The 26,310-nt window shown below is 32.3% G+C and overlaps 2 protein-coding genes and 1 long non-coding RNA gene across 7 annotated transcripts; all 3 read left to right on the top strand.

Annotated features, from left to right (window-relative positions):
• The first annotated feature begins 9 nt into the window (after positions 1–9).
• LOC124824254 (uncharacterized) lies at positions 10–5,925 on the top strand. Of its 4 annotated transcripts, none has more exons than XR_015781404.1 (6): positions 11–343; positions 427–592; positions 706–860; positions 1,457–1,673; positions 1,788–3,182; positions 5,311–5,925. It is a non-coding gene; the product is annotated as an uncharacterized LOC124824254 (long non-coding RNA). The 4 variants fall into 4 exon arrangements; XR_015781405.1 differs by having other exon boundaries at positions 13–343; positions 1,457–1,968; positions 2,702–3,182; XR_015781406.1 differs by having other exon boundaries at positions 10–343; positions 786–860; positions 1,457–3,182.
• Positions 5,926–11,835: 5,910 nt separating this feature from the next.
• LOC124824253 (cellulose synthase A catalytic subunit 2 [UDP-forming]-like) lies at positions 11,836–18,037 on the top strand. Of its 2 annotated transcripts, XM_047296666.2 has the most exons (14): positions 11,836–12,406; positions 13,009–13,204; positions 13,293–13,519; positions 13,623–13,725; positions 13,852–14,035; positions 14,218–14,484; positions 14,558–14,903; positions 15,008–15,145; positions 15,236–15,361; positions 15,466–15,678; positions 15,771–16,041; positions 16,136–16,332; positions 16,420–16,770; positions 17,089–18,037. In XM_047296666.2, exons 1-14 carry the CDS (start codon positions 12,326–12,328, stop codon positions 17,668–17,670), a joined length of 3,282 nt encoding a protein of 1,093 aa, XP_047152622.1. In that variant the 5' UTR covers positions 11,836–12,325; the 3' UTR covers positions 17,671–18,037. The 2 variants fall into 2 exon arrangements, with proteins under 2 accessions (XP_047152622.1, XP_087953915.1); XM_088097789.1 differs by lacking the exons at positions 11,836–12,406; positions 13,009–13,204; positions 13,293–13,519 and having other exon boundaries at positions 13,621–13,725; positions 13,836–14,035.
• Positions 18,038–22,461: 4,424 nt separating this feature from the next.
• Positions 22,462–25,529, top strand: LOC148194744 (large ribosomal subunit protein uL3-like). Its single transcript, XM_088097790.1, has 6 exons — positions 22,462–22,567; positions 22,837–22,922; positions 23,253–23,363; positions 23,812–24,116; positions 24,551–24,960; positions 25,054–25,529. The coding sequence occupies exons 2-6, from the start codon at positions 22,838–22,840 to the stop codon at positions 25,310–25,312; spliced, it is 1,170 nt and encodes a 389-aa protein (XP_087953916.1). The 5' UTR covers positions 22,462–22,567; position 22,837; the 3' UTR covers positions 25,313–25,529.
• Positions 25,530–26,310: the final 781 nt, after the last annotated feature.

Raw genomic sequence — 26,310 nt, 5'->3', positions numbered from 1 at the left:
TTGTTTTCTTACGTATGAATGTTCTAGAATAAATGAATCCTCACTGACCAAGAGGACGTGCTCTTAGATATAGAAAGTCAACTCGTTGCAAGGACCTACTCTCTCTCCATCAAAGACAAAAACAGATATACTGGGAGAATGAATCTGAAAATGGCTTCACTTTTTCTATCGAAAAAGATTTCTTCTTCTGTTAATTTTTCAGTGTTTGATGTAATTCAAACCAGCGGACGTAAAGTGACGGATTCATTCAACAATCTGGGGAATGGCACTCAGAATTTTGCTAACGCCAAAATCGTGCTTACTGGAGGCTGTTGCTGTTGCTGTACCTCGTTTGATTTGCATGGTATCATTAAATCAGCAAATACTTTCTTGTTCGATTTCTTTGTTAGTTTCTTTATTTATTTATTTATTTTCTGTCTTTCTCAGGTACTGTTTCTCCCAATCGGACGTCGACAAAACCCCTCCACTTCTAAATCACCATTCGCCAACAACATTTTTAGTTTCTCCATAACCACTTTCCGTTGTAGACGACAAAGACATTCCTGCAACGGAATTTTCTTCCTCCACCGGATCCAAATTCGGTGACGTCTTTGTATGTTTTCCTTCCTTTTGGGAATGTGTATGATTTTATATATGCTGCGTTTTTGGTTTATTTATTTCCAAGCAGATTAGATCTGAAAGTATGTGCCTTGTTTTTGTGTTCAGCACCAGGTCTCAAGTATGTATGAGGAACAGAATCTTCATATGTTCTCACGAGCTGGTGCTGCAATTCACTCATGCTGAAGCTATACGCTGGATACAAAGAAATTAAGGATAAAAGTTAGAAACAAACCAAGTTCTCTTGGGTTTTAATAGATGAGGTAGCGTGAAAATAACTTCTCCCCCAAATTTTACTAGAATTTTCACCTCTAGTAAACTATTACCACGATTCAATGCTTCACATGTATATTGGTGTTTGTCCATTACTGAAGGTCATCAATGGATGTCTTCTAAGGGTTAACGCCTTGAATGCCTAATTTGCTTAACCGTTCCCAACTTCTTCAGAGTGGTCGAAAACAATTTGTTTGAAGAATTTTGGAACTTTGTTCCGATATTTGGATTTAATTTATCTTACTTGGTATGCATATATCTATATATATTGTTCTATTAGGCATTAGACCGTCGGGGTAACAAGAGAACAGACAGCCGAGATCATGTATTCTCAGGACATTCTGTTGGAACTAGGTTTTCAGTGTTACAGAGCTATACAAATTAGCTTTTTTGGTTTCTTATATTATCATTGGGATTTGAAATTTCAGTAATCAACCGTTAGTTAATAGCCAAAGTAATGGCAAAATATCACATTGTCACTATGAAACATGGTTTGATATGAAATTGAATGCAACAGAGCTCATTGTTTAACTAATTCCGTTGTTCAAAAAATTTGTGATTTAATGTGTTTGACCTGATTTTGCAGGTTCTTTAGGATTTGGGCCTTAAGTTCCAGGTTTTCGAAAGGTTCAAAAGAAGACAGTCCCCACATGAAGACTATAGGGTGGGGGGATTTCTAATTTTGAACTGGATTGCTCTCTCCTCAGACTCTCTGGAGGTGTTATGTGCCAATTAAAGTTTGATCCTCAAGTAAATTCAGTTTTTAATGCTAATGCTCAATATATACATTAAGTACTTTACCTGTAAGTACTTTCTTTCACCTTAGATTCTTTAATCTCTTATCTCATACATAACTGATTGGCATCTTGGTCTCGTGAATAGTATTGTTAAAACTGTGTAACTGTTTCTGCTGAAAGGGACCGAGGACAACTCCTGTTGCAACCGTTCGGAAACGCTCTTCCTCTACCAGTCGGTCCTTCTCACTTCTTCCTTCTTTCGTGACTCTCGCTCTCTCAATCCCAAAAATGGGGTGATCTATAGAAAACACTCCGACGACGCTTAAGTCAGAATTTGTCCTTGCAAGTCTATCAAAATTTAGTAAAAACAAACCCTTTAACTTCTCAATCGATTGTTATTTATATGTTTTCAGAGAATATTATCCATTAATTTACCATTAATTACACATTCATGAATCCTACTTGGTAGTTACAGTGACCAATTCAGTTTATTATGAATTTGTGTAGGATTGAATTTAAAAAAAAAATTAATGTGGTCTAATTTTGAGTTTAATTAAAAATTCAGCTCATTAAAGTTGAATTTGTGGGAAGTAGGGTTGATTTATCAATCCATAATTTTTTTAAAATTATATTATAAAATTTATTATTTTTTGGATTATCAACTTACCTTTCTCTACAGTTATATAGGAAAAGTAGTGTTTTGCTTTGCGCATCTTTGAAGTTCCCTGTGTATGTTAGAGGCATCGTTTCATATGAGAGTACTCACTTGCTAATTGCTCTAGTCTGATAATTCCGATTTGGTAAAGAACTCTGTCCTTTCCGATACTGCCAAAGATCTCCTTTATTCCCTCTCCATCTCCAAATTCCTATCTGACTTTAGATTCCAAAAAAAAAAACATTATTAACTGTTATGTCTCATTTTAAGTGTTTCTTTCTTTATTATTATCCGTCCCTTTATCTTTACCTTTTACTATTATTAACTTAATTATCCCAATTGGTACTGGGCTTATGGCCTTCCACCATATAGTCCCTTAACCTTAGCATCATTTATTGAACCTAACACCACACTAATCGTTTTATGTTTGATGTTTCAGGAAGCGAAAGTATTGGACAAGGTGCCATAGCAAAGTCATTCAACAATGAAAGGGACGGCACGAAAGACTTCTTCAATGCAACAATCAAAATTGGAGGGTATAGCTGTAGCTCAACAAGCGGAGTGAAAGTGGGTGTGATAGCAAGCTCATTCAACAACAAGGGTGACGGCATCCAGAACTTCAGCAATGCCACAATCATAATCATCACCGGCTGTTGTCGTGGTTCACTCGGTTTACATGGTATCGTATTTTCCTGCTTCTTCTTAGAGCCCTTGTTGCACTGCTGCTGATCCCAACCAGAGATCAACATCCACCAACAATATTGGATTTCACTCGATCCAATGCCGAGGTCAATTATCCTTCAAAGGGAACCTCCACTCGCCAATACCACTCATTCGTGATTCTCCATAATCGCGTCTGCTACCATTTCTTTGTCTTCTGCAATGGCCACCCCACAAGATCCGATTTTCGCGAGATCTTCGTATGTTGGTCTTTTACTCACCATCTTGATTTTCACTAAATTTTTCTATTTAAAATATATATATCTCAGCATGCATGCTATCACTTCTGTGCTCAACACCAATTATTGAGTTGGAAATATTTCAATACAATCTCCACCCGTTGTCGTAAGACAGATTTCGGTGGTGATTTGAATTTTTTTACTACAATTAGTAAATCTTTTGGGTGTATTGAAAATTTGGGGTAGATGTGTGTTTTGAGAGTTTTTGTAATTGCATCCTGATAAAAGGTTGCAATAGGATGTATAGTAGATTTGAGTACTTCGGTGTTAAAAAGAATGGAAAATTTCTTATGTGAAAATTGTAAAGAAGAGTTACAATTTTGAAATATATTTCTCAGCATGCATGCTTTTACTTTGTGCTCAGCACCAATTATTGAGTTGGAAATATTTCAATACAATCTCCCAAGTTGTCGCAAGACAAATTTCAGTGGTGATTTGAAATTTTTTAGATCTTTTGTGCGTATTAAAAATTTGGGGTAGATGTGTGTTTTGAGAGTTTTTGTAATTGCATCCTGATAAAAGGTTGCAATGGGATGTATAGGAGATTTGAGTACTTCGGTGTTCAAAAGAATGAGAAGTTTCTTATGTGAAAATTGTAGAGAAGAGTTACAATTTTTGTAGTATAAGTTGCATAAAAGAATTTTTAATTTTATCTTTGTAAAAGTTGTACGAAAATATTTTTAACTATTTTGAGAAAAAATTATATATTGACTATTAAAATGTTTCTATTAAGTAATGTCTGGATATAGGACTTAAAGTGTGAAAACACGTTTATGTAAGTTTGAGCATGACATAAATGAATAAAAGAAGTTGGAATGAAATAGGACAATCTTAGTTTGATCATTATTTATAGAAAAATGATGTACACTAAAAAGTTTGTCAATATTTGATATACACACAGAGAGAAAATAAAATTTATAGGTTCGTAGGATGTATGATGTGATAAAAAAAAAGAGAGATAGGAAGAAAAAACAAAGATCTAATAATGTACATAAAATTAAGGGCATAGACTGTGATATTTTTTTTTTTACTCCCTTATCCTAAACAACTTCATATATCCCGTAAAGTTCAGGTTAACTTTAATCAATTTCAAATTATTCCATACCTTTTTTTTCCTAAGAGTTCAGTGGTTTTATTAAATATCTATATTAATGATTAGTAAATCCTATAAAAGAATTGGTTAGTGTTCCTTTTGAAAGAATCAGATATAGGACTTTTTTTTTAAACAGAAGATGGGACCAGTTCCCGAACCTTTCTTCCACTATCTCTTGGCCCTAAATGCAATGCTGAGGTACATGTACTGTAGTTGATCCACATGGGGAAAGTTCTTAATAAATGTCTTTTGACACCTGATATTGGGCTTTGATAATTGAGTCAGCAAATGGGCTTAAGCCATCATATTGTGCCCATATCCTTCATAGATGGTCTTGAACATTATGTTTGGGATTTGTGTTCTGATTAACTTTAAGTCCTTAGGATTCAAGAACAATGATTCTAGTAACATGACATTTATATTATATGTGCTAAGATATTATATATTAAAACAAATACCAATCAATAATATTTTTTTACTGATTCAACAACACTTTTAGACATGTTGTAGGGTAGATTGCTACGGAAATACTACCATTGGAATGAAAACTTAGAAGTGGAAATAGAGAATGAAACTAACCTCCAGTAATAGTTGCTGTCACAAGAATTTTTTTCTTGTGTTTTCATAATTTTAAATTCTCATTTTCTGAAATTCTGACAGTGTAGTATAAGATTTGATGATACAAAATACAGAGTATCAATGTGTTATTTATAGTGCTCTGTCCAATCATAGAATGGTAAAAATTGTGATAATACGGTATCAGAACTTCTACACAACTGTTCAGTAATGGTTTGAAAATTGACTACATTTATGGGTTAAATGTTTTATAAATGTTTCATAATAGGAATATTGGTTTCAGTATATCTCATATTCTACCCACATTCCTATAAAATAGGAACTGCACGTGGGTATCTGCCAACTGAGAAATTTTGTTGAAGTTCCTGTACATGTTGAAGGCATTGTCCAACTAATGGTTTTATATTTGATGTCTTACAGGAAGCCAAAGCATTGTAAACTCATTCAACAATGAAGGCAATGGGGTACAGGACTTCAGCAATTCAATAATCACAGTTGGAAGCTGTAGCTGTTCCTCGACTTCTGTGAGACTGAAGACTCATCAAACCGGTTTGATGAAACAAAATATTGAAACTTTGATAGAGGCCACAATGTATTCAAACAAGTTCTTGACTGAAGAACCCTTTGGAAAACTGAATAAATAGCCATTAGCCAATATGGTTAATCTAAATGTCTTATAAAAGAAAGCTCGATTGTTGGAAAGCTTTCATGTTGATTGCTGATTGTCGATTGCGTTTACGCACTCTAGATGAACTTGATAATTGAGTGGTTCCTCAAAAGCAGGACCAATTTGTAATTTGATCATGTAAATGCACAACCTTCTTTCACATCAAGATAGGACTCAGCTGTTGATTCCACTACTTATTTGGTCTCAGCTTCGGCACTTCTAGTTCCATTAATAAAGGGTCTGGGTGGTTCTGCCACAATTGTGTATTGTTCATCTCTTGAATGAGAACCAGAACGATGATTATGATCATCAAAGTCCATTATCATATATTGTTGTTGCAGGGCTGGGATTACCCTGTATTTTTCTAACTTTCCATTCTCCACAGGTCGTCTTCTATCTGTGCTCGTCCTCCAGTTCTTCTCGTTTCCGTTGGATCGGTTACCTGTAAAAGGTAATCCAATATTCAAGAAGAGTTGGATCTCAAAGAATATAAGTCTTTAATGGACTTTTATTTTAAGCGAGGCTAATAGTGATTTAATAATTTCCTAACCTTATTTAATGTGATGATCTGCAAATGATCTCCTAATGCTATATCAGACTGACCGATAGGTGGAGAATCTTAGGGCAGAATGTACATAGTAGTATTCTTGTGCCCTTCAAGTTGGGTTACATATTTACTGAATTGTATGTATTAAAAATTTTTGTAAGTAAGCAAATAATATTTTGAATCATTATTTCGTTCCCAGGGCCCAAGCTTCAAATGAAACAGTTATTTTTAATTCTGAAAGTGATATGGTATTTTCAGTAAGGATTTGAAACATATGTGTGTGTGTGTAATACTTTTCTCGTCAAACAAATCTGTTACTTGAATTCATTATTTTAAAATAGAATTTAATTTTACTCTTAAGAATGTGTTAATGTATAAAATTATGAGAATTGATAATATGTTAATAATAAAATAGTTAGCAAAAAAGTTATTCATTTACAAACTAATTATAAAAAACTAAAATAGTATGCAATATCAGTTGAAAAATATTTGTTATTTTAAATGTGGATAAAATTAGATCTAGTTCGTTTAATCCGTAAGTTAAACAAATTCAAAATAAAGTTGAAAATAGATTAATCCCTAACACACAAACAATAATCATTTAATAATTTTTCTAGTTATATAAATTGACAATTATATCTTTTAAATACAATTATATTATTCAATAATAATTATAAAAATTATAATCATATAAATTAATACTTTAATTTGTAACTGCTATCTTTATAATAATATCAAATAAAATATATAAATACTTTAATTATACTACATAAATAAATCAAATCAATATAATTTTATTATACTTTAATAAATATATAAAATAAATTAAAAAAAGTCGATAAATAAATCAATTCGCAACCATCACACTAAATTTTAAAATTTTTACTCACTACCAAAGTGACTCATTTTCTTTTATAACTCTACGATTCTAAGTGGGACCCACCACCAGTTATTTAGCACACGTGGCATGTCTGACTCCTGTAAGCAACTAAATGCTGCTCATAATTATCAATCATTATCCTTTTACCTAACTACTATTCTTTAATCCTATTAATTTAATCATCCTGCGAATACTGTAAGGAGAAAGAAAATACTGCCCACAGTTAATACTGTTTAAAATTCTTTAATTTGAGCCACATGGTACGTGGCAGGTGACTGAAATATATGAGCCCTGAATTTTATTATTTTATCTTACCTTTCTAATAGCTAGTGTTCGTCTTATTATTTATCACTGAAAAAAAAACAGTCATCACGTATCATGTTTTCTTCAGTAATACTCTCAATAAATAAATTCATTAATAAATTTATAGCTTAGTTATAACTAATAGTTTAATCATTTATATAATAAAAATGATATAATTCCTTATACAATCAAACATGAAATAAGAGGTAGTAGTAGTACAATAAACCTTGATAAAAATTAGGGTTGGTTGGAGTTGCATAAATGTATCTTAGCAAAAAGCCTTGAAGACAATTGGTTCTTTAAATTTTTTGAAAAACAAGGTAGGTTACTTACTTAGGACCAACCCTGCACTAAACACAAGATTACCATACGATGCTAGCCACGTGGACAGTAGCATAATGAGGGTACCAGAATCAGTATGATTCTGTTCTAAAATTATCACAATTTATGTATCCTTTATTAGGTGGACAATTGTTCAATTGCCCATTCATTATTGTGTAAAATTAAACTTAAATCATCTTATACCTACACTTGGAAGTTTATAGGTTGAGAGTGAGTGCATGTGCATGACCATAAATTAACATTATAATGAGTTACAATGAGAAGATGGTAGCCAGTGCAATACCCTTTGATGGTTTTTCTTGAATTAAAAGTAGATTATTATTAAATTGACCATGAAAGGCTTTCAACTCATACTAATTTTGGAGATCCAACAACTGGATCACTCTTGGCTTTCAGTGGAAACTTGCTCCCATGCACTCGAAACTTCCTTCGAAAACAAAGGTAGATCGATTGAGTCGTCGAGAAGAAACCAGAAAAGATAAGCTACAGTGCACCACACTCATGCTCATTGTCACTACACTTTACAATTATTGTTCCTTTCCCCTTTGCTTCTTTAAACCTTTATCTTTCCACCTTTGCCTTTTCTTCCACCAAGTGCTTCGATAACTGTATAGTCAGAACCACGATCATGAAAACGTGTTTTTCATATATACGTTGTCGCACATGTATCTACTTACACCTCATATTGACTTCTCGTTTCACAAGTCAGGGAACAAATAAGTAGTTCTTTTTGTATGTAACAAGTTAATTTGTTTAAGGAGGTGAAAATCAATAAAAACAAACAAGGGAATATCCACTCGTCCTTACTATACTTCAATATATAAGAATCCTTTTTACAAAATTATCGTAATTTGATTTAAATTTTGTTGTTCATATTGTTAATAAGTTAGGCTTTAATCATAATTCTGATATCATAAGAAGTGGGTTTTAAGCCTAACTCAACCCCACAAAACCGATTTGTAAGGTGAGGTTTGCACCCATTTATATACTATGAATTAGTCTTATCTCTAGCCGTGGAACTTCTAACCAATTTTAAAAATAATTAGTTTTGGTGTTTAATTTTATTTAATAAAGAATCAAACAAATGTGTACTAATACGATGATGAAGAATAATAGAAATAGACTTTGAGAAAAAAATATCAATGTAAATTTGAAAATAAAAATAAAAATGTTATATATCCTTCTGTTGAAAAGTGTGCTTTAGTTTGTGTAATTTTTCATGTTTGTAGCCCTAGCTTGATAAAATATTATCTTGGCTTAGCTAAACTAAAAGAAAGCGTACTTGAAATTCTGATTTACATGATCACTGCAAAAAGCCGCATGGAATGTAGAAAGTTGAAAATGTCCCATCATTCCTTGAATATAGAAAGTTGAAAGAAGAATGAATATGGTAGTTATTTTCCTATTCTGAGTTTACAAATATATCGCGAAGAAAGTGACAATAAATGTATCTTATGTGACATGATTGAAGGTCACCTAATTAAGAAATGCAATCATAGACTATGAGAAGGTGACCTATTTCGACATTAAAGACCATATGGTCCCGCCTTTCCTTTGTCTTTTAACCAAACTCACTCAGTTAATGTTGTTCAAAATAATTACTTTGCGTATGTTGCACCAAAAACTTATTAGTTAAGCTATCTGCATATTACAGTAGTTTTTTTTAATATATACTATGATATTATGAGCACAGATAAGTAGTTAACTAAGTCCAAAAATTTAGTGGAAAGTAGGTTCACTTTAAGCACTAAGATATACTTACTAATTAAAACTCATCTCGGCTACAAAGCTTGACAGAAATCTTAGTAGAAGATTTATCAGGTCTTTCTTTTATTCAAAGCTTTCCCTTCTCAAGATTTTTTTCAATTAAAAGATTGTAGTTATAAAATAGTTTTGGATATTAATATATCAGCACTGTTGTTGTAATGCTCTATTATTACATTGAGGTCAAAGGTCTATAATGAAACAATTGTTAGATGATTTTGTTGCCTATTTCTTTAGAGAAATAAATGAAGAAACATGATTTTGCCACTATCGCGGTTTGTCAATTACTTTCACAAGCAATAGTGAAGTCAGAAGTTATTTGTCCGTGTTTCACCTTTTCTTTTCTTTTCCATCTTTTCTCTTATTTTGTACATTGTGGACACTGTTTATATATTGTCAGTTATGGAAACAAAATGAATCAACACCATTAGGCTTACGAAGATACGCTGGTAATATTTCCTATGACAACATTTATTTTCATCATGCTAAACCTAGTATAAAAATTGCAAAGAATTAAACAGATTTGGTTAAGATATGTCAAATATTCTATTAATGGATATTAGGTAATCAAATATTGTGTTAATTATAATTTATATATTATTATAATTTGTGCAGATTTATATATTTGTGATTCCTTTAATAAATGAAGGATTATATGATTCTTGTATTTATATATTTGGTACCCTACTCTTTGAAATAACACATCAGAATTGTTTCACCCGCTATTAGACCATCCATTAATGTTTAATCTCATGCTCGATACCTCAGTGTGAGGGGATGTGTTGGAAGTCTACATCTACTAGAGATAAAATCAATTTAAAGTATATAAGTGGGTGCAAACTTCACTTTGCAAACCGATTTTATGGGTTAAGTTACGTTTAAAATCCATTTCTTAATAGATTTATTCTAATAATACTAGTGTTATGTAAGTTAAATTAACCAAGTCGATAATCTAGTTGTCTCGTGGGCTTTTATCTTTATTTTTTTATTAGTTATACATACTATTTTGAAATTGTGCTCTTTTAAACCGTGAATAATTTTTTAGTTGTAAGTGTACAATGAATTTGAGCTTTTCAAACCATCAAATAAAGATTTGTACATTTTTTAGTACTTATTATATTTTTCTTTTTGTTTTTTTTCTTAAATATGTGCCAACATTGTTGATATGATGCTTTGTCAATATTTCAAACATTAAAGTAAGAAAGATAGACCAAGAAGAGTTTTTGGTGTTTAGTTGCAAATTATGAGGCAAGAAACAAACACGCGAGAGATATTTCGGTAATTTATTTATTTATTAATTACCTAAATAATAATTTAAAAAAAATTAAAGCTTTATATTAATTTTATAATTAATAATAATAGTAGTAGTAACACCAACAATAATTTTTTCCGTCTGAACTGAATTTATATATCCAAGAAATCAAATCATTAAAAAAGCGGAACCATAACCCCTGATCCATAAGTTGGTCTCACCTACTACTACTACAAAAAGAAAAAAGTTAGGATTTTGTTTGAATAATATTTTTTAAAGTTCTCTTAAGAAGAGGAAAGTAAAAGGAAAGTATTAAAATTAATTTATTTATAAGTTAGAAATTATAAAAATGAAATTATTTTTATAATTAAAAGTAAAGATAAGTTAGTTTTAGTTTGTGAGAAAAAAAAAGTTTTTTATTTTACTCTAAAAAAGTTCAAAGAAAATAATCTAATATGTATATTAATTCCCAGATGCGTCCGCTCACACCGTGGTTGAGTGGTGGCCCCACCCTTTAGTTCGTTAAACCAATCATAGGATTCCTCAAAAGTCTCCAGAAAAATCCCATGTAAAATTATTATTTCATTTAATTTTTCAGAACACTATTTTATAATACGTTTATCCTTTCATTATATATTTTTTACTACTAATTCAATTAATTAAAATTATTATTTACGTCCAGACAAAAACTATCTATATACTATTTTAAATAGTTATTATAAAAATTTATAAAAAAAATTATAGTTTGGTGTCGGTGTAAAAAAGTATATATTGCTAAAACATATATTAAATGCTCGTTTAAGTTTTAGTCATATATATTTCGAACACTTTTTTAAAGAATTGTGAGTATTTAAGAATATTTTAACTCCAATTTAACACGTCCTTTAAAAAACTAAACCGACATATTTGTTAATGGAGGTCAACAACATTTTTCTCAACATACTGACATCATTTTAAAGTTAACCACACATAACTTTTATAAACGTGTAATAGGTGGTATTAAAAACAAACCATACAGTTACACTGATTTATTAATTACTACTATTATTATATGAGATGGTATGTAATAAAATAGATTTGTTTTACCCAATAAGATTTCTTGGTAAATACTGTATAAAAATGGATCCAAAGACTCTCCTGACACAAACACACGACTATTTTTATTATATATCCCATCCCGCGTTGTTTTTCTCTGTTGGTGTCTCAGATACTCGTTGAATTCCATTTCCAATCCCTGTCTAGATTCTCTGTCCCCTCTTTCTCACAGTCAATTTTTTCCCTTGTTTTTTAGTTGTTACACTATCTGCTGTCTGTCACGGAGCTACCACCCCTCTTACGGCTTTCCCTTCTTTTTTTTTACAGCCAGACCCCATCTGTTGCGAAGCTCAGTTTCTCAAGAAAAGAATCATTGAGGCTTCCTTCATTCATTATACCCACCAAAGGCACTTGCTTTCTTAATTAGCCTGCTGCATTTAATCACTCTCCATTCTCCAACACTCCCATGCCTTTAAATTTCTATGTTTTCCTCCTTCTCTGTCATTGACTCGGTACTGTGTGTGAGGATGGGTGTTTCTTGTGAATGTGATGGTACCTGAGGGTGTGAGGTGTTTCTGTGTTTCAATGTGAATTTGTGTTATTTGAAGATTCAGGTGGTTGTGGTGGTGGTGAGTGCTGCTTTCGATGGATACTAAGGGGAGACTTGTTGCGGGCTCACATAACCGGAATGAGTTTGTTCTCATCAATGCTGATGAAACTGCAAGGGTGAGGGAGTGTCTGTGGCTTCTTCTTCTTTGCAGCTTCATAGCCTTCAAAATCCGATACTTTCTCTGCTTGTGTTTTTGCTCTATAACTCATGTCTCAAAGCCGCTTGAAGAATTTGAAAAAATAAAATAAAAATGAAAACTCCTAGTACTTCTTTCTCGTAGATTTCCACGGCGAAGCTTTTCATTTTAGTCTCGAGACATTTTGTATTTTAATGAGTTATCGGTTGTTTAGGTGGAAGTAAGTTTCCTATGTTTTCTACTATTCCCGTTGAGAGTTTCAAGCTGCCACTAGTGTATTGACATTCTGAGAATCTTCCATTTGCTTTTTAGTTTTCCTCCGGCTTCATGGTGAAAGAAATAGGAAAAACTGTTTCAACCAATTCAGTACCTGGGGGTCCTTTTTCTTTCTTTATTTCACTCTTTATATGGTCTTCTACTTTTTCACAATTACAGAGCTGATAATTAACTGCCTGAAGCCTTTCCAATTTGGTGCTACATATCTTCTGCAATGAAAATCCGTGCACCTTCCATCTTCTGTTAATACCCAGTTGTTTAATGTTCGGGATCTAGCTTGAGGTTGACATTGCACATAATTTGCAGGTGAACGCTGTCACAGAATTGAGTGGGCAAATTTGCCAGATCTGTGGGGATGAGATAGAGATTACTGTGGATGGTGAACCGTTTGTTGCATGCAATGAATGTGCATTCCCGGTGTGTAGACCTTGCTATGAGTATGAAAGAAGAGAGGGGAACCAAGCTTGCCCTCAGTGCAAAACCAGATACAAGCGCCTAAAGGGTGAGTCTTCAACCAATTTTTACTTTCATCTCTCTGTTATATATAACCTGGGGGACATAGATTTCAGTAACAATGGAACAAATATCAGGTAGTCCCAGAGTTGAGGGTGATGAGGAAGAAGAGGACATTGATGATTTGGAAAATGAGTTTGACATTGGAAGCAATATCAGGCAGGGTCACGTTGAGGCCATACTCTCTTCTCACCACAACACTGGCCATGGTTCACAAATGAATGCTCCAGGCATCACCACACCATCAGAGTTTGATGCATCTTCTGTGGCTGCTGATATTCCTCTACTCACATATGATCACGAGGTTAATTGATTTTTCAAATCTCTTCGTAGTTCATTTGTTATAGTTATGAGTTATGACATTTCTGGGTCCTCGTTGTCTAATTATGATTTATTTTTCAATTAAGGATATTGGGATTTCTGCTGATAAACATGCTCTAATTGTTCCCCCATTTATGTCTCGTGGGAAACGCGTCCATCCTATGCCTTTTCCTGACTCAACTGTACCAGGTATGTTGTTTTTATTAGCTTTGGCTTGCTTGTGTACAATGTTTACTATAATCTGTTTTCTGTTCAACCTAGTTTTCTATATCCATTTTTTGTGTTTTTTTACACTTAAGGCTGGTGGTGATGCAGTTCAACCCAGGCCTATGGATCCTAAAAAAGATTTAGCGGTTTATGGATATGGAAGTGTCGCATGGAAGGAACGAATGGAGGACTGGAAGAAAAGGCAGAATGAAAAAACTGAGGTAGTTAAGCATGAACGGGGTCACGATGGTGGGAAAAATGGTGACGAGCTTGATGACCCTGATTTGCCAAAGTAGGTCTGCTGTTATTTAATTCTTATCATTGCTAAGCTATAGGATAAAATGATTCTTTTTTCTGTTTTCATTTCGTGAGCTTATATATTTAAGATTACTTAATAATGCAACTAAATATGCATTAATTGCTATCACATCCTTCCCTTGTGTTTTAAGAGTTATTTATTTGAAACTGTAACAGAATGGATGAAGGGAGGCAGCCACTGTGGAGGAAGTTGCCAATTAGTCCAAGCAAGATCAGTCCATATCGAATTATAGTAGTACTCCGGATTGTTGTTCTTGGCCTATTTTTTCATTATAGAATTCTCCACCCGGTCAATGACGCATATGCATTGTGGCTGACATCAGTAGTTTGTGAAATCTGGTTTGCCGTGTCATGGATTTTGGATCAATTTCCCAAATGGTGCCCAATTGAGCGAGAAACATACCTGGATCGTTTGTCATTGAGGTATACTTCTTTCTGCGTGCTTGGAAATGTTATGCTTTACTAGTCCATAGCTAATTCTCTGAAAATTTACCAGGTACGAGAAAGAAGGAAAGCCATCTGAATTAGCTGATATGGACGTTTTTGTTAGTACAGTTGACCCTATGAAAGAACCTCCCCTTATAACTGCAAATACAGTTCTATCCATCCTTGCTGTGGATTATCCAGTGGAGAAAGTTGCATGTTATGTCTCAGATGACGGTGCAGCTATGCTTACATTCGAAGCCCTGTCAGAGACTTCTGAATTCGCAAGAAAGTGGGTTCCATTTTGTAAGAAGTTCAGCATTGAGCCTCGGGCACCTGAATGGTATTTTGCTCAGAAGGTTGACTATTTGAAAGACAAAGTGGACGCAATATTCATCAGGGAGCGTCGTGCTATCAAGGTTTGAACTTTGAACCACTTCTCATTATGGTTTTGTTTTACATTGTGGCGCCTTTCTCAAAGCCAATGATATATTGTATTTGGTGTTTTCAATGCTGGTGGCAGAGGGAGTATGAAGAGTTCAAAGTGCGTATCAATGCATTGGTTGCAATGGCACAGAAGGTTCCTGAGGATGGCTGGACAATGCAGGATGGGACTCCGTGGCCTGGAAACAGTGTCAGGGATCATCCTGGAATGATTCAAGTGGGTATTATTCTGGTCTGAATTCTACGTTGGTGAAAATATTTTGCCAGATTTTATAAGTTTAAATTCAACTGTGATGCGTTTGCACAGGTTTTCCTTGGTCAAAATGGTCTTCGTGATATTGAAGGGAACGAGTTACCTCGTCTTGTCTATGTGTCTCGAGAGAAAAGACCAGGATTTGAACACCATAAAAAAGCTGGTGCTATGAATGCCTTGGTATAGTCTCTTCTCTTTTTCGAGATAAACTTTTAGCATTCTTGCGCCTTTCATTTTTCCTGATCACTTTTTTTATGTGTCGGTTTGGTTAATTAATTGTCAAGGTGCGAGTCTCAGCAGTCATTTCAAATGCTCCATACCTACTCAATGTCGATTGTGATCACTACATAAATAACAGCAAAGCACTTCGTGAAGCCATGTGCTTCATGATGGATCCTACATCAGGAAAAAAAATATGCTATGTACAATTTCCTCAAAGATTTGATGGGATTGATCGTCATGATAGATACTCAAATCGCAATGTTGTTTTCTTTGATGTAAGTAACAAATTGTTGCGGATTTATATTACGTTTACTTTACTGTGCTTTGAAGGAAAGACTAATCTATGTTTGACTCTATATTTATATAGATAAACATGAAAGGTTTAGATGGCATCCAAGGACCAATATATGTAGGAACTGGGTGTGTTTTTAGAAGGCAAGCACTCTATGGATATGATGCCCCTGCTAAGAAGAAACCACCAAGGAAGACTTGTAACTGTTGGCCCAAATGGTGCTGTCTGTGTTGTGGATCTAGGAACAAAAATAGGAAAGTGAAGTCAAGTCCAAGAAAGAAAATAAAAAACAAGGATGCTACAAAGCAAATACATGCACTAGAAAATATTGAAGAGGGGATTGAAGGTACAAGGTTTCTCAAATTGGCATTGCCTGTCATTTGAAAGTTTTAAAAAATATTCTGCAATACTAACTAGTCCTCTTGAAATCCCAATCACAGGAATTGACAGCGAGAAGTCGTGGTTAATGTCTCAACTAAAATTTGAGAAAAAATTTGGGCAATCACCTGTTTTCATAGCTTCAACGCTTATGGAAGATGGGGGTATTCCAAAAGGAGCAACATCGGCATCACTCTTGAAAGAAGCCATTCATGTCATCAGTTGCGGTTATGAAGATAAGACAGAGTGGGGGGAAGAGGTATGAGACATTTCTTGGCTCTCTCAGCTGGAGTTTATGTTATCACATGTGTTTGTGTAACAATACTAAATTACACTTGTATTTCAGGTTGGATGGATATATGGTTCTGTTACAGAAGATATATTAACAGGTTTCAAGATGCACTGTCACGGTTGGCGATCTGTGTATTGCATGCCTAAAAGGCCTGCTTTTAAGGGCTCAGCTCCCATAAATCTTTCAGATCGTCTGCATCAAGTTCTCCGTTGGGCACTTGGATCTGTTGAGATCCTATTGAGTAAGCATTGCCCTATATGGTATGGTTATGGCTGTGGCTTGAAATGGCTGGAGCGCTTTTCTTACATAAACTCAGTAGTTTATCCTTTAACATCACTTCCCTTAATTGCATACTGCACCCTGCCGGCTGTCTGTCTACTCACTGGAAAGTTCATAGTCCCAGAGGTAAGGATAAAATCGACTCTGGACTTGATATCATAAAGTGAATGTTGATTAACCCTTTTATGTTTGAATTTATGCAAAGAGATGAAATGAAGTGGAGTGGAATGAAATGAAATTATATTAGTCAGCATTGCTTATGCTGCTTATAATAGGATGGAATGAAAGAAAACGATTTCCTGCTATTTGATCAATTGTTAGATATGCAGACATAGTCTTTCGATTAAGAGGAATTTTATATTCGAGCAATGCATACGTATAGATAGGATGCTTGTGACGCACGGTATCGTGCTTTTAGCTGATGCTTCATTATCTTGTTGCCAGATTAGCAACTACGCCAGTATCATTTTCATGGCGCTTTTCATGTCCATAGCTGCAACAGGCATCCTTGAAATGCAGTGGGGAGGTGTTGGTATACATGACTGGTGGAGGAATGAGCAATTCTGGGTGATCGGTGGTGCCTCCTCACACCTCTTCGCTCTCTTTCAGGGTTTGCTCAAGGTTCTGGCAGGAGTTAACACAAACTTCACAGTCACATCCAAAGCTGCAGATGATGGAGACTTTGCTGAACTCTACCTCTTCAAGTGGACATCATTGTTGATCCCTCCTTTGACCTTGCTCATCATTAACATAGTTGGAGTTATTGTAGGTGTTTCGGATGCAATAAACAATGGTTATGATTCGTGGGGTCCTCTGTTTGGCAAACTATTTTTTGCTCTTTGGGTCATTGTCCATCTTTACCCCTTCCTCAAGGGAGTTATGGGAAAACAGGAAGGTGTTCCCACCATCATTTTGGTCTGGTCTATTCTTCTGGCTTCAATCTTCTCACTTCTATGGGTGAGGATCAACCCATTTTTGTCAAAAGATGACATTGTGTTGGAACTTTGTGGGTTGAATTGTGACTAGGAAATGCAGGTCTTACATGGTTAGATATACTTTTATGCAGAAAATGACTGCAATATGCACAAAGTTTTTTGTCAAAGTCGACATTGCATGCAGTAGAGTCTATTGGTGATAGCCATTGCTACCCAAAAGGGCAATTTTAGAGGGGTGTGTGTGTAGATACAGATGGCTATGATCTGACACAAAATATTTGTTTTTAGAGCATTATTCTTTGTTGTACGTGTGCATTCTGTGCGTTTTAGAAGATTGAATTGCCGATCACTGAGGTGGTTGTAATTTACAATTTCCTTCTGAATAAAGTATCTCATTTTTGTAATTTCATAAACAAATTATTCCATATTAGTAAGAAAAACCAATTTATTTTATTTTATTTTTATGGTTATTTTTCATTGTGCATCTTTGAATATTTGATAAAATGGTATTCAATAAACAATGTAACACACAAAGATTAATAGCTAAGAAATCCTCAACCATACTTTCTGGAATCTGTTACTGTCCAATAATCAAATAATTGATTTATTGAATTCTAGAGTGCCAATATTAATGTTAAAGAATGATTGATTCCTAGAAAATAAAGTGAATGGCGTGCAAGATGCTTTAATAGTGTGCCATAACCAAAATTGTGTGGAAACAAACTTCTTGGCAATCATCATCATCATCTGAGCTTTCTGTATGAACTGTCAAACTAAATGGTTGAACTTTATTTATTTCCTTTCTGGAAAGAATTTGCAGTGGTGCTTATCTTGTGAGAAAAGGGAATTCTATAGCAAAATAGCTTTCTTGCGAAAGCAGGGTGTGATTTTATTATACGGTCACCGTTATCATGCATACATTAAGTTCCTTCTAATTTAGTTTTAAAATGTTTTAAATTTTTAAAAAAGATTTTTAAATTAAAACCATATAATTTTGTTAGACTGTCGTAAAATAATTACTTTTCCTGTCATCCTAGTCAACAAATGACATCTAGATTGAACCGAGCTTGAGACAGAACATTCCTTTATTTCGGGTCTTAAAGAAAAGTTATTTAATATTAATATTTAAAGGATACACAACTTGTACTTTTGCTAATGATACTGTATTAATAAAATTATCTATTGTCTTTCATAACATGTTAGAATTTATATGATTTTCATTTTTATTATTAGCTTGGTACGGTGTAAAGGTCATTGAAGTTTATTTTATTTTATTGTTATATTTTATTTTATTTTCATACACATAATGGAAGCAAACCGACATGAGCTTAAAGAACCCAACTTAAATAGAAATCATCGATGACTCGAACCTTAATGCGAAATTTGTTAAACCATTTCTGGCAATTCATTTCAAGACATTAATTAAGATCGTTGTTTAGGAAAATTGGGAAAAGGATAGGTATTAATAGAAAAATATTTAAATATTAACAGGTGGAGTTAATTTTAGATTACTTAATTAAGTTAATCACGCACAATAATAATTTTAATAAAGAATAATTATTTATGCCAGTGTCATATTTACCAAAATAAATAGTTATTCTGGACAATGTAGATATTCTTAATTGCCAATGTCACATTTACCAAAAATAAAATTTAGTAAACTAATAAACAAATGAAAAAGAAAAAACGGTAGACCCCCCAAAATACTGAATAACATAAAAATTAATACATTTCATATGTACGATGTGACAAAAAAAATAAATAAATATTGATTAGATGTTTAAAAGCAATACAGATTATATGCCATTAAATTAATATATATGTATATATATAATATTTTTTATTTGAGCAATTTAATTTAATTTTCACATAAACATGCATGCATGAGAAAAAAAAATTAAAACTTATAACAAAATACTTTTCTTTTGGTTCATTCTTACATAACTATTTTACTTGTCACAATATATACCCTGGATAAACGCATTACTGTAATCATATAAATAAAAATGCATTATTTGATAAGCTAATGATATGTTCAATTAAAAAGATATTCTATTAATTCAAGATAAGTTTAAGTCATCAAAATTTAGAACTAGTGACGTTTTAAATGTGTATTTGATTCTTTTTAACTTTTTACTATTTAAGATTTTATTAGATGTGATTTATTATTTAATGCATAATTTCAAATTACATATAGTATTCTTCAATATATTTTTTATGGAATATAATTTATCTAAACAACGAGACGAGATGGTGGTAATTTCTTATATATATATATATATATATATATATATATATATATATATATATATATATATGAATGATAATATGACATATTTACGTTAAATTAATTATTTTCATGAATATAATTTATTTAGTCAATTAAATTTTATAATTGTTACACTGTAATTGCATATAATTTGCAACAATTTATAAATTCAATTAAATTCTAAAGATGGTTTACAAATTTAAGAAATTAAGCATTCAATCAATACTGGTGGTCTCATTGCCCAAGGTGAAAGAAACGGATAAAATTAAAAGCACCTCGATATTTCCTTAATCACTTAAAAAAAAATTTAACCAACAATTATCGTACTAACATCTTAACTCAAAAAGTTTATTTTTTCTTTTACAACTCTATCATACGTGTCTAGCTATAAATAGAAGGAGAATTGAGAAAACTTATCTAATATAATGCTATTCAAAATTTACCTTGCTTTTTAATGTGTCACAAAATGGAGAAAAGGGTTTTAAGAAAACCAGGACAGAAGGAAATAAATTAGGATTGAATTGTAAACAGAGGAAGAAGGGAGAAATTTCTATTTTTTTTATGAATAAGAGAGGGTGATTTAGATCAAAGATCTCTCAACATAAATTATTACTAACTTATATTTGGATCGGGTGATAAATTTAGAAAAATTAAAATAAGTGAATTTGAGGAAAAGGTGAGACAAAAATGAAGTATTTTGAATTAAAGAAAACACATTGAGAAATGGAATAAAAGTTTGTAAAAATTGATGAATGAGGTGATTGATTTAATAGAATATATATATTGTTATTTAATTAAATTATAAGATTATAATTTAATCTTAGAATTTAAAAATTAATTTAAAATAAAATGTAACTACTGTATTATTATTATTATTATTATTATTATTAATTTTTATATTGTTAACATTTCTATTATTATTATATAATTATAAAACCCATTATTTGAAATTTATCTATCTCTCCATATATAAAACGATTGAGAATAGTTAGAATAGTATTTTGCAATGATTTTCATTGAATAATAGATTCTTTTATAGTTAGGGACTTTTGTGTAAACCCAGACGAGTTGAGTTGTTTTTCTCATATATTCTCTATTCATTCATTTTCTCAAATCCACTTATATGATAAAGTCATTCATTTTTTCATCCGCGATCAATATATTAGTAGATAAAAAAACCAATAATGTTATGCTTAAATATGAAATCAACTAATATTGTATAAGAATATCTTACATTAAATAAATTTTAAACATATATTAAATCCATTTATTACTGGTAGATTATCTTACGTACTTATTTAATGATAAAGTAAGCGCTTAGATAATTATATAAATTATATATAATTTTATTTGATGAGTATGTTTAATATTATATTTTATTAAGAACACTATATATTTTTTTAAATAATTATATTTTACTTAGAGCTTATAATTTATTTTCTATACATTAATTTTTATATTACAATGTCAAATAATAATAAAATACTTTTGATAATATCATACACAAATTTTATCTATAAAGAAAAAAAACATACCTTTTACTGTTTTATAAGTATTAATAAAATATATTTAAATTACATATAATATAAAAAATAAGGCAATTCCACCCCAAACAAAATACATTTAAAACAAAAAATATAAAACTTAAACATGTATTAAGTTTCTCGTATATTATCCTGGCTTAATTTAGCTTTTATTTTAAATATAAATTTTTTAGTTATTATTATTATTTATTTATTATAGTACTAAAAGTGAATTTCTAATTAAAACAATTACATTTTTTATGTATACTTCGAGTAATATATTTAATATTTATATAATTAATATACTCGAATGTACCTTTTTTATTTTTAATATATCATGAAAAAAAATTATATTATTTTTGAATAATGATTAGTTTTTATTTGAAAAATATTATTAAAAGGAAATTACTGTGTATCATTTTATTTTATAATTACATATTGATCATTTTGCATGTAGAATAAACAGCAATACCAAAATATACAAATATATTATGAATTAAATTACATTATATTATATTTAACAAATAAAAGAATAATAATAATAATAGTAAACTTTTAATATCACATAATATATTATAATTAGTTATTCTTAAAAGTATAACACACAATTTATTATTTTTGTCTTTAAATAAAAAAAATTCTTATTCATTATATTTTAGAAAATAAATTTTTAAAATCATAAAACATAAAATACAAAAATTAACATGTAGAAAGTTAATTTTAAGTATCTAAGTAGATTATAATTATTCTTAATAAAAATATAATGTTAAGACTACGTGATGGGTTAAACATGTAAATACAAAATATATGTAACTATCTTATTTATATTAATAAAAATATATTACTTATTTTTAATATGATCTTAAAATAGTTAGTTATTTTATGTAAGATATTTTTCCCTACATTATATATATATATAACTAATAATAAATAATTTTTATAATTATTAAAATACATAAATTTAGACACTAAAAAAATATTTAACTTTTTTGAAAATGCCACCACTACCATTGGACTGGATGGGTATACTAAAGCGGGAAATTAAAATTGAAGCCCATTCAAATGGCCCAAACCCTAGCCCATAAATTATAAATGAATAAGGCGTAGTCCTATAAATGGCACAAAGGAAGTAGGGTTTTAGTTCAGTGCCTCTCTACTCGGGTCTTTGTTCGCCGTAGCAGCAGGAGCAGTCTCAGGTTCTCCTCTTTCCGATCTCTCTGCTCATTTGTGTTTTCTCGTTTTCCTATTCAATTATTTGCATTCCTTGATTTCTTTCGCTGCAATTCGTAGCAAAATTTATGTTCATTTCAATTCTTTGTGGTGTTTGTACTTTTCCGAATCCGGAAGCAGTTGCAAGGACAATTTGTTTCCTTGGCTTCTGTGTTCAAGTTATCTCCTATTTTATGCTCACTTTTTCGTCTGAATGAATTATTCACGTTTTTTTATTTGCATTTTCTCTCTATAGGATGTCTCACAGGAAGTTCGAACACCCAAGGCACGGGTCTCTGGGATTTCTCCCCAGGAAGCGTGCTGCTCGTCACAGGGGAAAAGGTTTATTTTTCTTCTGTTTTTATCACTCCTTATCCTCTAAGTGTGTGCTTTTACTTTTATTTAATTATCGATTTCACTATAGTTACACATGTAATTTTGAATGCTGAATATTGTTCTTGCTTAAGAGATCCAATGATGATTTACCTCCACATCAATTTTGAATGTTGTTTTAAACTCCTAATGCTGTTTTGTTTTACTCTATCAGGTTTTTAAGCTATTGAATAGTAAAACATTTTTTATTTTTATGTTTTTTAATGAGGAGCCTGTTTTTATTTATTGGTTTTATAACACCATGATTTTGATATCCTGTAATTGTCATTAACTTTGCAGTGAAGGCATTCCCTAAGGATGATCCATCCAAGTCACCCAAGTTGACTGCATTCTTGGGTTACAAGGCTGGTATGACTCACATTGTTAGAGAGGTCGAGAAGCCAGGATCAAGTAAGTTCCGTTCTGTCCATCTTTTTTATTTTTTTTTACTAATTTAGGTTAATGAATATACGAATGTTGTCAATCCTGTTTTTTAGTCGGATACCAAGTAGATTGTCAACTACAGGTCTGTTGTCGGTGTGATTTGTTGCCGTATTTTTGCATGTTGAGAGCATGTAAATAATGATACGGATAATGGAATTGAAATTAACCGTTTATAATTTTCGGTTTTACATTATCACTTCATTTTAGTTAAGTTTTCATCGGTTTAGAAAGTATTAAACTGGATGCTTTCAGTGTTTTATGGTTTTCAAATTTGTAATGCCAATATTATTTCATTGTTTCACTAGTACCTGTTTTCAACAGTATTGCCTTATTTAACCTTTTCATTTAGCTTTCTGTTTGATGTTGATATTATGGAACCTGTATTCATTTAACTGTATTTATGCTTTTATATCAGAGCTTCACAAGAAGGAAACTTGTGAGCCTGTGACAATTATTGAGACCCCTCCCATGGTTGTTGTTGGTGTTGTGGGTTATGTGAAAACTCCCCGTGGTCTTCGTACCTTGAACACTGTATGGGCTCAGCACTTGAGCGAGGAACTGAAGCGTAGGTTCTATAAGAACTGGTGCAAGTCCAAGAAGAAGGCTTTCACCAAGTACTCAAAGCAGTATGAAACTGACGAGGGGAAGAAGAACATTGAGACTCAGCTGGAGAAACTAAAGAAGTATGCTACTGTGATTCGTGTTTTGGCTCACACTCAGGTGCTCACATACTTTTGTTTTGACTTTATTTCATTTTTTCCGGTGGTGGTTTTGTTTTATACATGGAAGTTTGGGCTTGTCTTTAACCATTTACCCCACTTTTACGTCTGTTTTTCGTGCCTATTGAGAATGATGAAATTCATGTGCTAACGCAGCATCATAAATTTTGGTGCTATGAGCGGCATTTTCCACACGAGATTTCTGACTCCTAACTGTTTCAAATATTTCTTTTTGGGCTGTTTCAGTGTTATCTGCGCAACTATAGTCTTGTCATTGTCTGCTTTTGGCCATTATTTGTACTGATGTCGAATTGTAATACTGGTTTCTTTCTGAGTTGTGTTTGTAAAATTCCGAATTTAAGGTCACTTCCATTTATCAAGAGTTGTTTATTGAAATATTATTCTAATCTTAGCTTTCTGCCTTTGATCTTACAGATCAGGAAAATGAAAGGGCTGAAGCAGAAGAAAGCCCATATCATGGAAATTCAGGTGAATGGTGGTTCTATTGCACAGAAGGTGGACTTTGCGTACAGTTTCTTTGAGAAACAGGTCCCCATTGATGCTGTGTTCCAGAAAGATGAGATGATTGACATCATAGGAGTGACAAAGGGTAAGGGTTATGAGGGTGTTGTAACTCGTTGGGGTGTTACTCGTCTTCCCCGTAAGACTCACAGGGGTTTGAGGAAGGTAGCTTGTATTGGTGCCTGGCACCCTGCCAGAGTTTCATTCACTGTTGCCAGGGCTGGTCAGAATGGATACCACCACAGGACCGAGTTGAACAAAAAGGTTTACAAGCTCGGTAAAGCTGGAGATGAGTCTCACTCTGCTCTTACCGAGTTCGATAGGTGAGTTTAGTGTCTTTGGTTATGGTTACCTGCAATAAGTTATGCAGTAATTTTTGTTCAAGTCCAACTAACCCTGCATTATTTGGGATGCAGGACTGAGAAAGACATTACCCCCATGGGTGGGTTCCCTCACTATGGTATTGTGAAGGACGATTTCATCATGGTGAAAGGATGCTGTGTTGGCCCCAAGAAAAGAGTTCTTACTTTGCGCCAGTCCCTGCTTAAGCAGACTTCTCGTGTTGCCCTTGAGGAGATCAAACTCAAGTTTATCGATACCTCCTCAAAGTTTGGACACGGTCGCTTCCAGACCACACAGGAGAAGCAGAAGTTCTTTGGACGCCTCAAAGCATAAATATGATAATCGGATGGAAAAGCTGGAACTTACCTTTAAAATTCTATTTGTTTTCCATCGCTCCTTTTAAACTTTGTAGTGTTTCCTTTTTGGCATTATGGGTTGTAGTGTTTCCCTTCGTAATTTCACTTAACTTTTGTTCGAGGGAGATTTCTCTATTAAAAATACTTCAAATTTTGTTTATGATTTTATTTATATAATGTCCCAGTTTTAGTTAGTGGTTTTCATATTATTTTTTGCTGAAACTTAATTCATAAGTGACATGCTAGCCGTTTTCGATATTTTGGTACTGTGGACCGTTTGCTGTATGTTTTTAGTTAGATTTTGATGGACCGTATGTGCTTGAAGAATTATTTAGTTGATAATTTTATCCTGAACCTTAGTAGTAATGTGGAATAACCTCGAAGGAGTTGAATCATGCAATGTGGATTCTATGGTTTGAATTTCATTCCTATTTTAAGCTTGTTGTAAATAATTTAATTTGATTCCTGTAATGATCACATGGTCACTCATTGAGTAACTTATAAGTAACTAAAATAAGTTCATTGCAACATTTAGCACATTTCCCTAATTTTTGTTTCCATTTAAACTGGCAATGGCATTTGAAGAGCATGGTATCATAACCTTATGTATCACATAACACTCGATGGTTTATTAAACGGATATATTCTGAGATATCTCTCTCTTTGTTTGCGTAGATTAATATTTGTGTGTGATTGGATAAATGTTTTCAAATGGTTTTAAGTAAATCTTCATTTTATAAAATTGTTAATTATTAAATCTTTTATCATAAGAGCGTTTAAAATAAAGTAGTTTTAATATATGTCAACAAAAAATTACTTTTAGATGTCAATGATGTGCAAAATAATAATATTAAAGCAGTATGGTAATATTGCGTTATGCTTTTTTCTTTTTTTCACATTACATGTAAGTGGGATTTTTTAACTGGTAAGCTAAATAAGTTATTATACACTTATGAGTCACTCTCGAATTATATG

Source organism: Vigna umbellata, chromosome 8 (assembly GCF_029865625.1).
Source record: "Vigna umbellata cultivar VRB3 chromosome 8, Vumbellata_1.0, whole genome shotgun sequence".
Taxonomy (NCBI): Eukaryota; Viridiplantae; Streptophyta; class Magnoliopsida; order Fabales; family Fabaceae; genus Vigna; species Vigna umbellata.
Note: the sequence above shows the minus strand (reverse complement) of the source record. Positions and strands in the feature narration are given on the sequence as shown.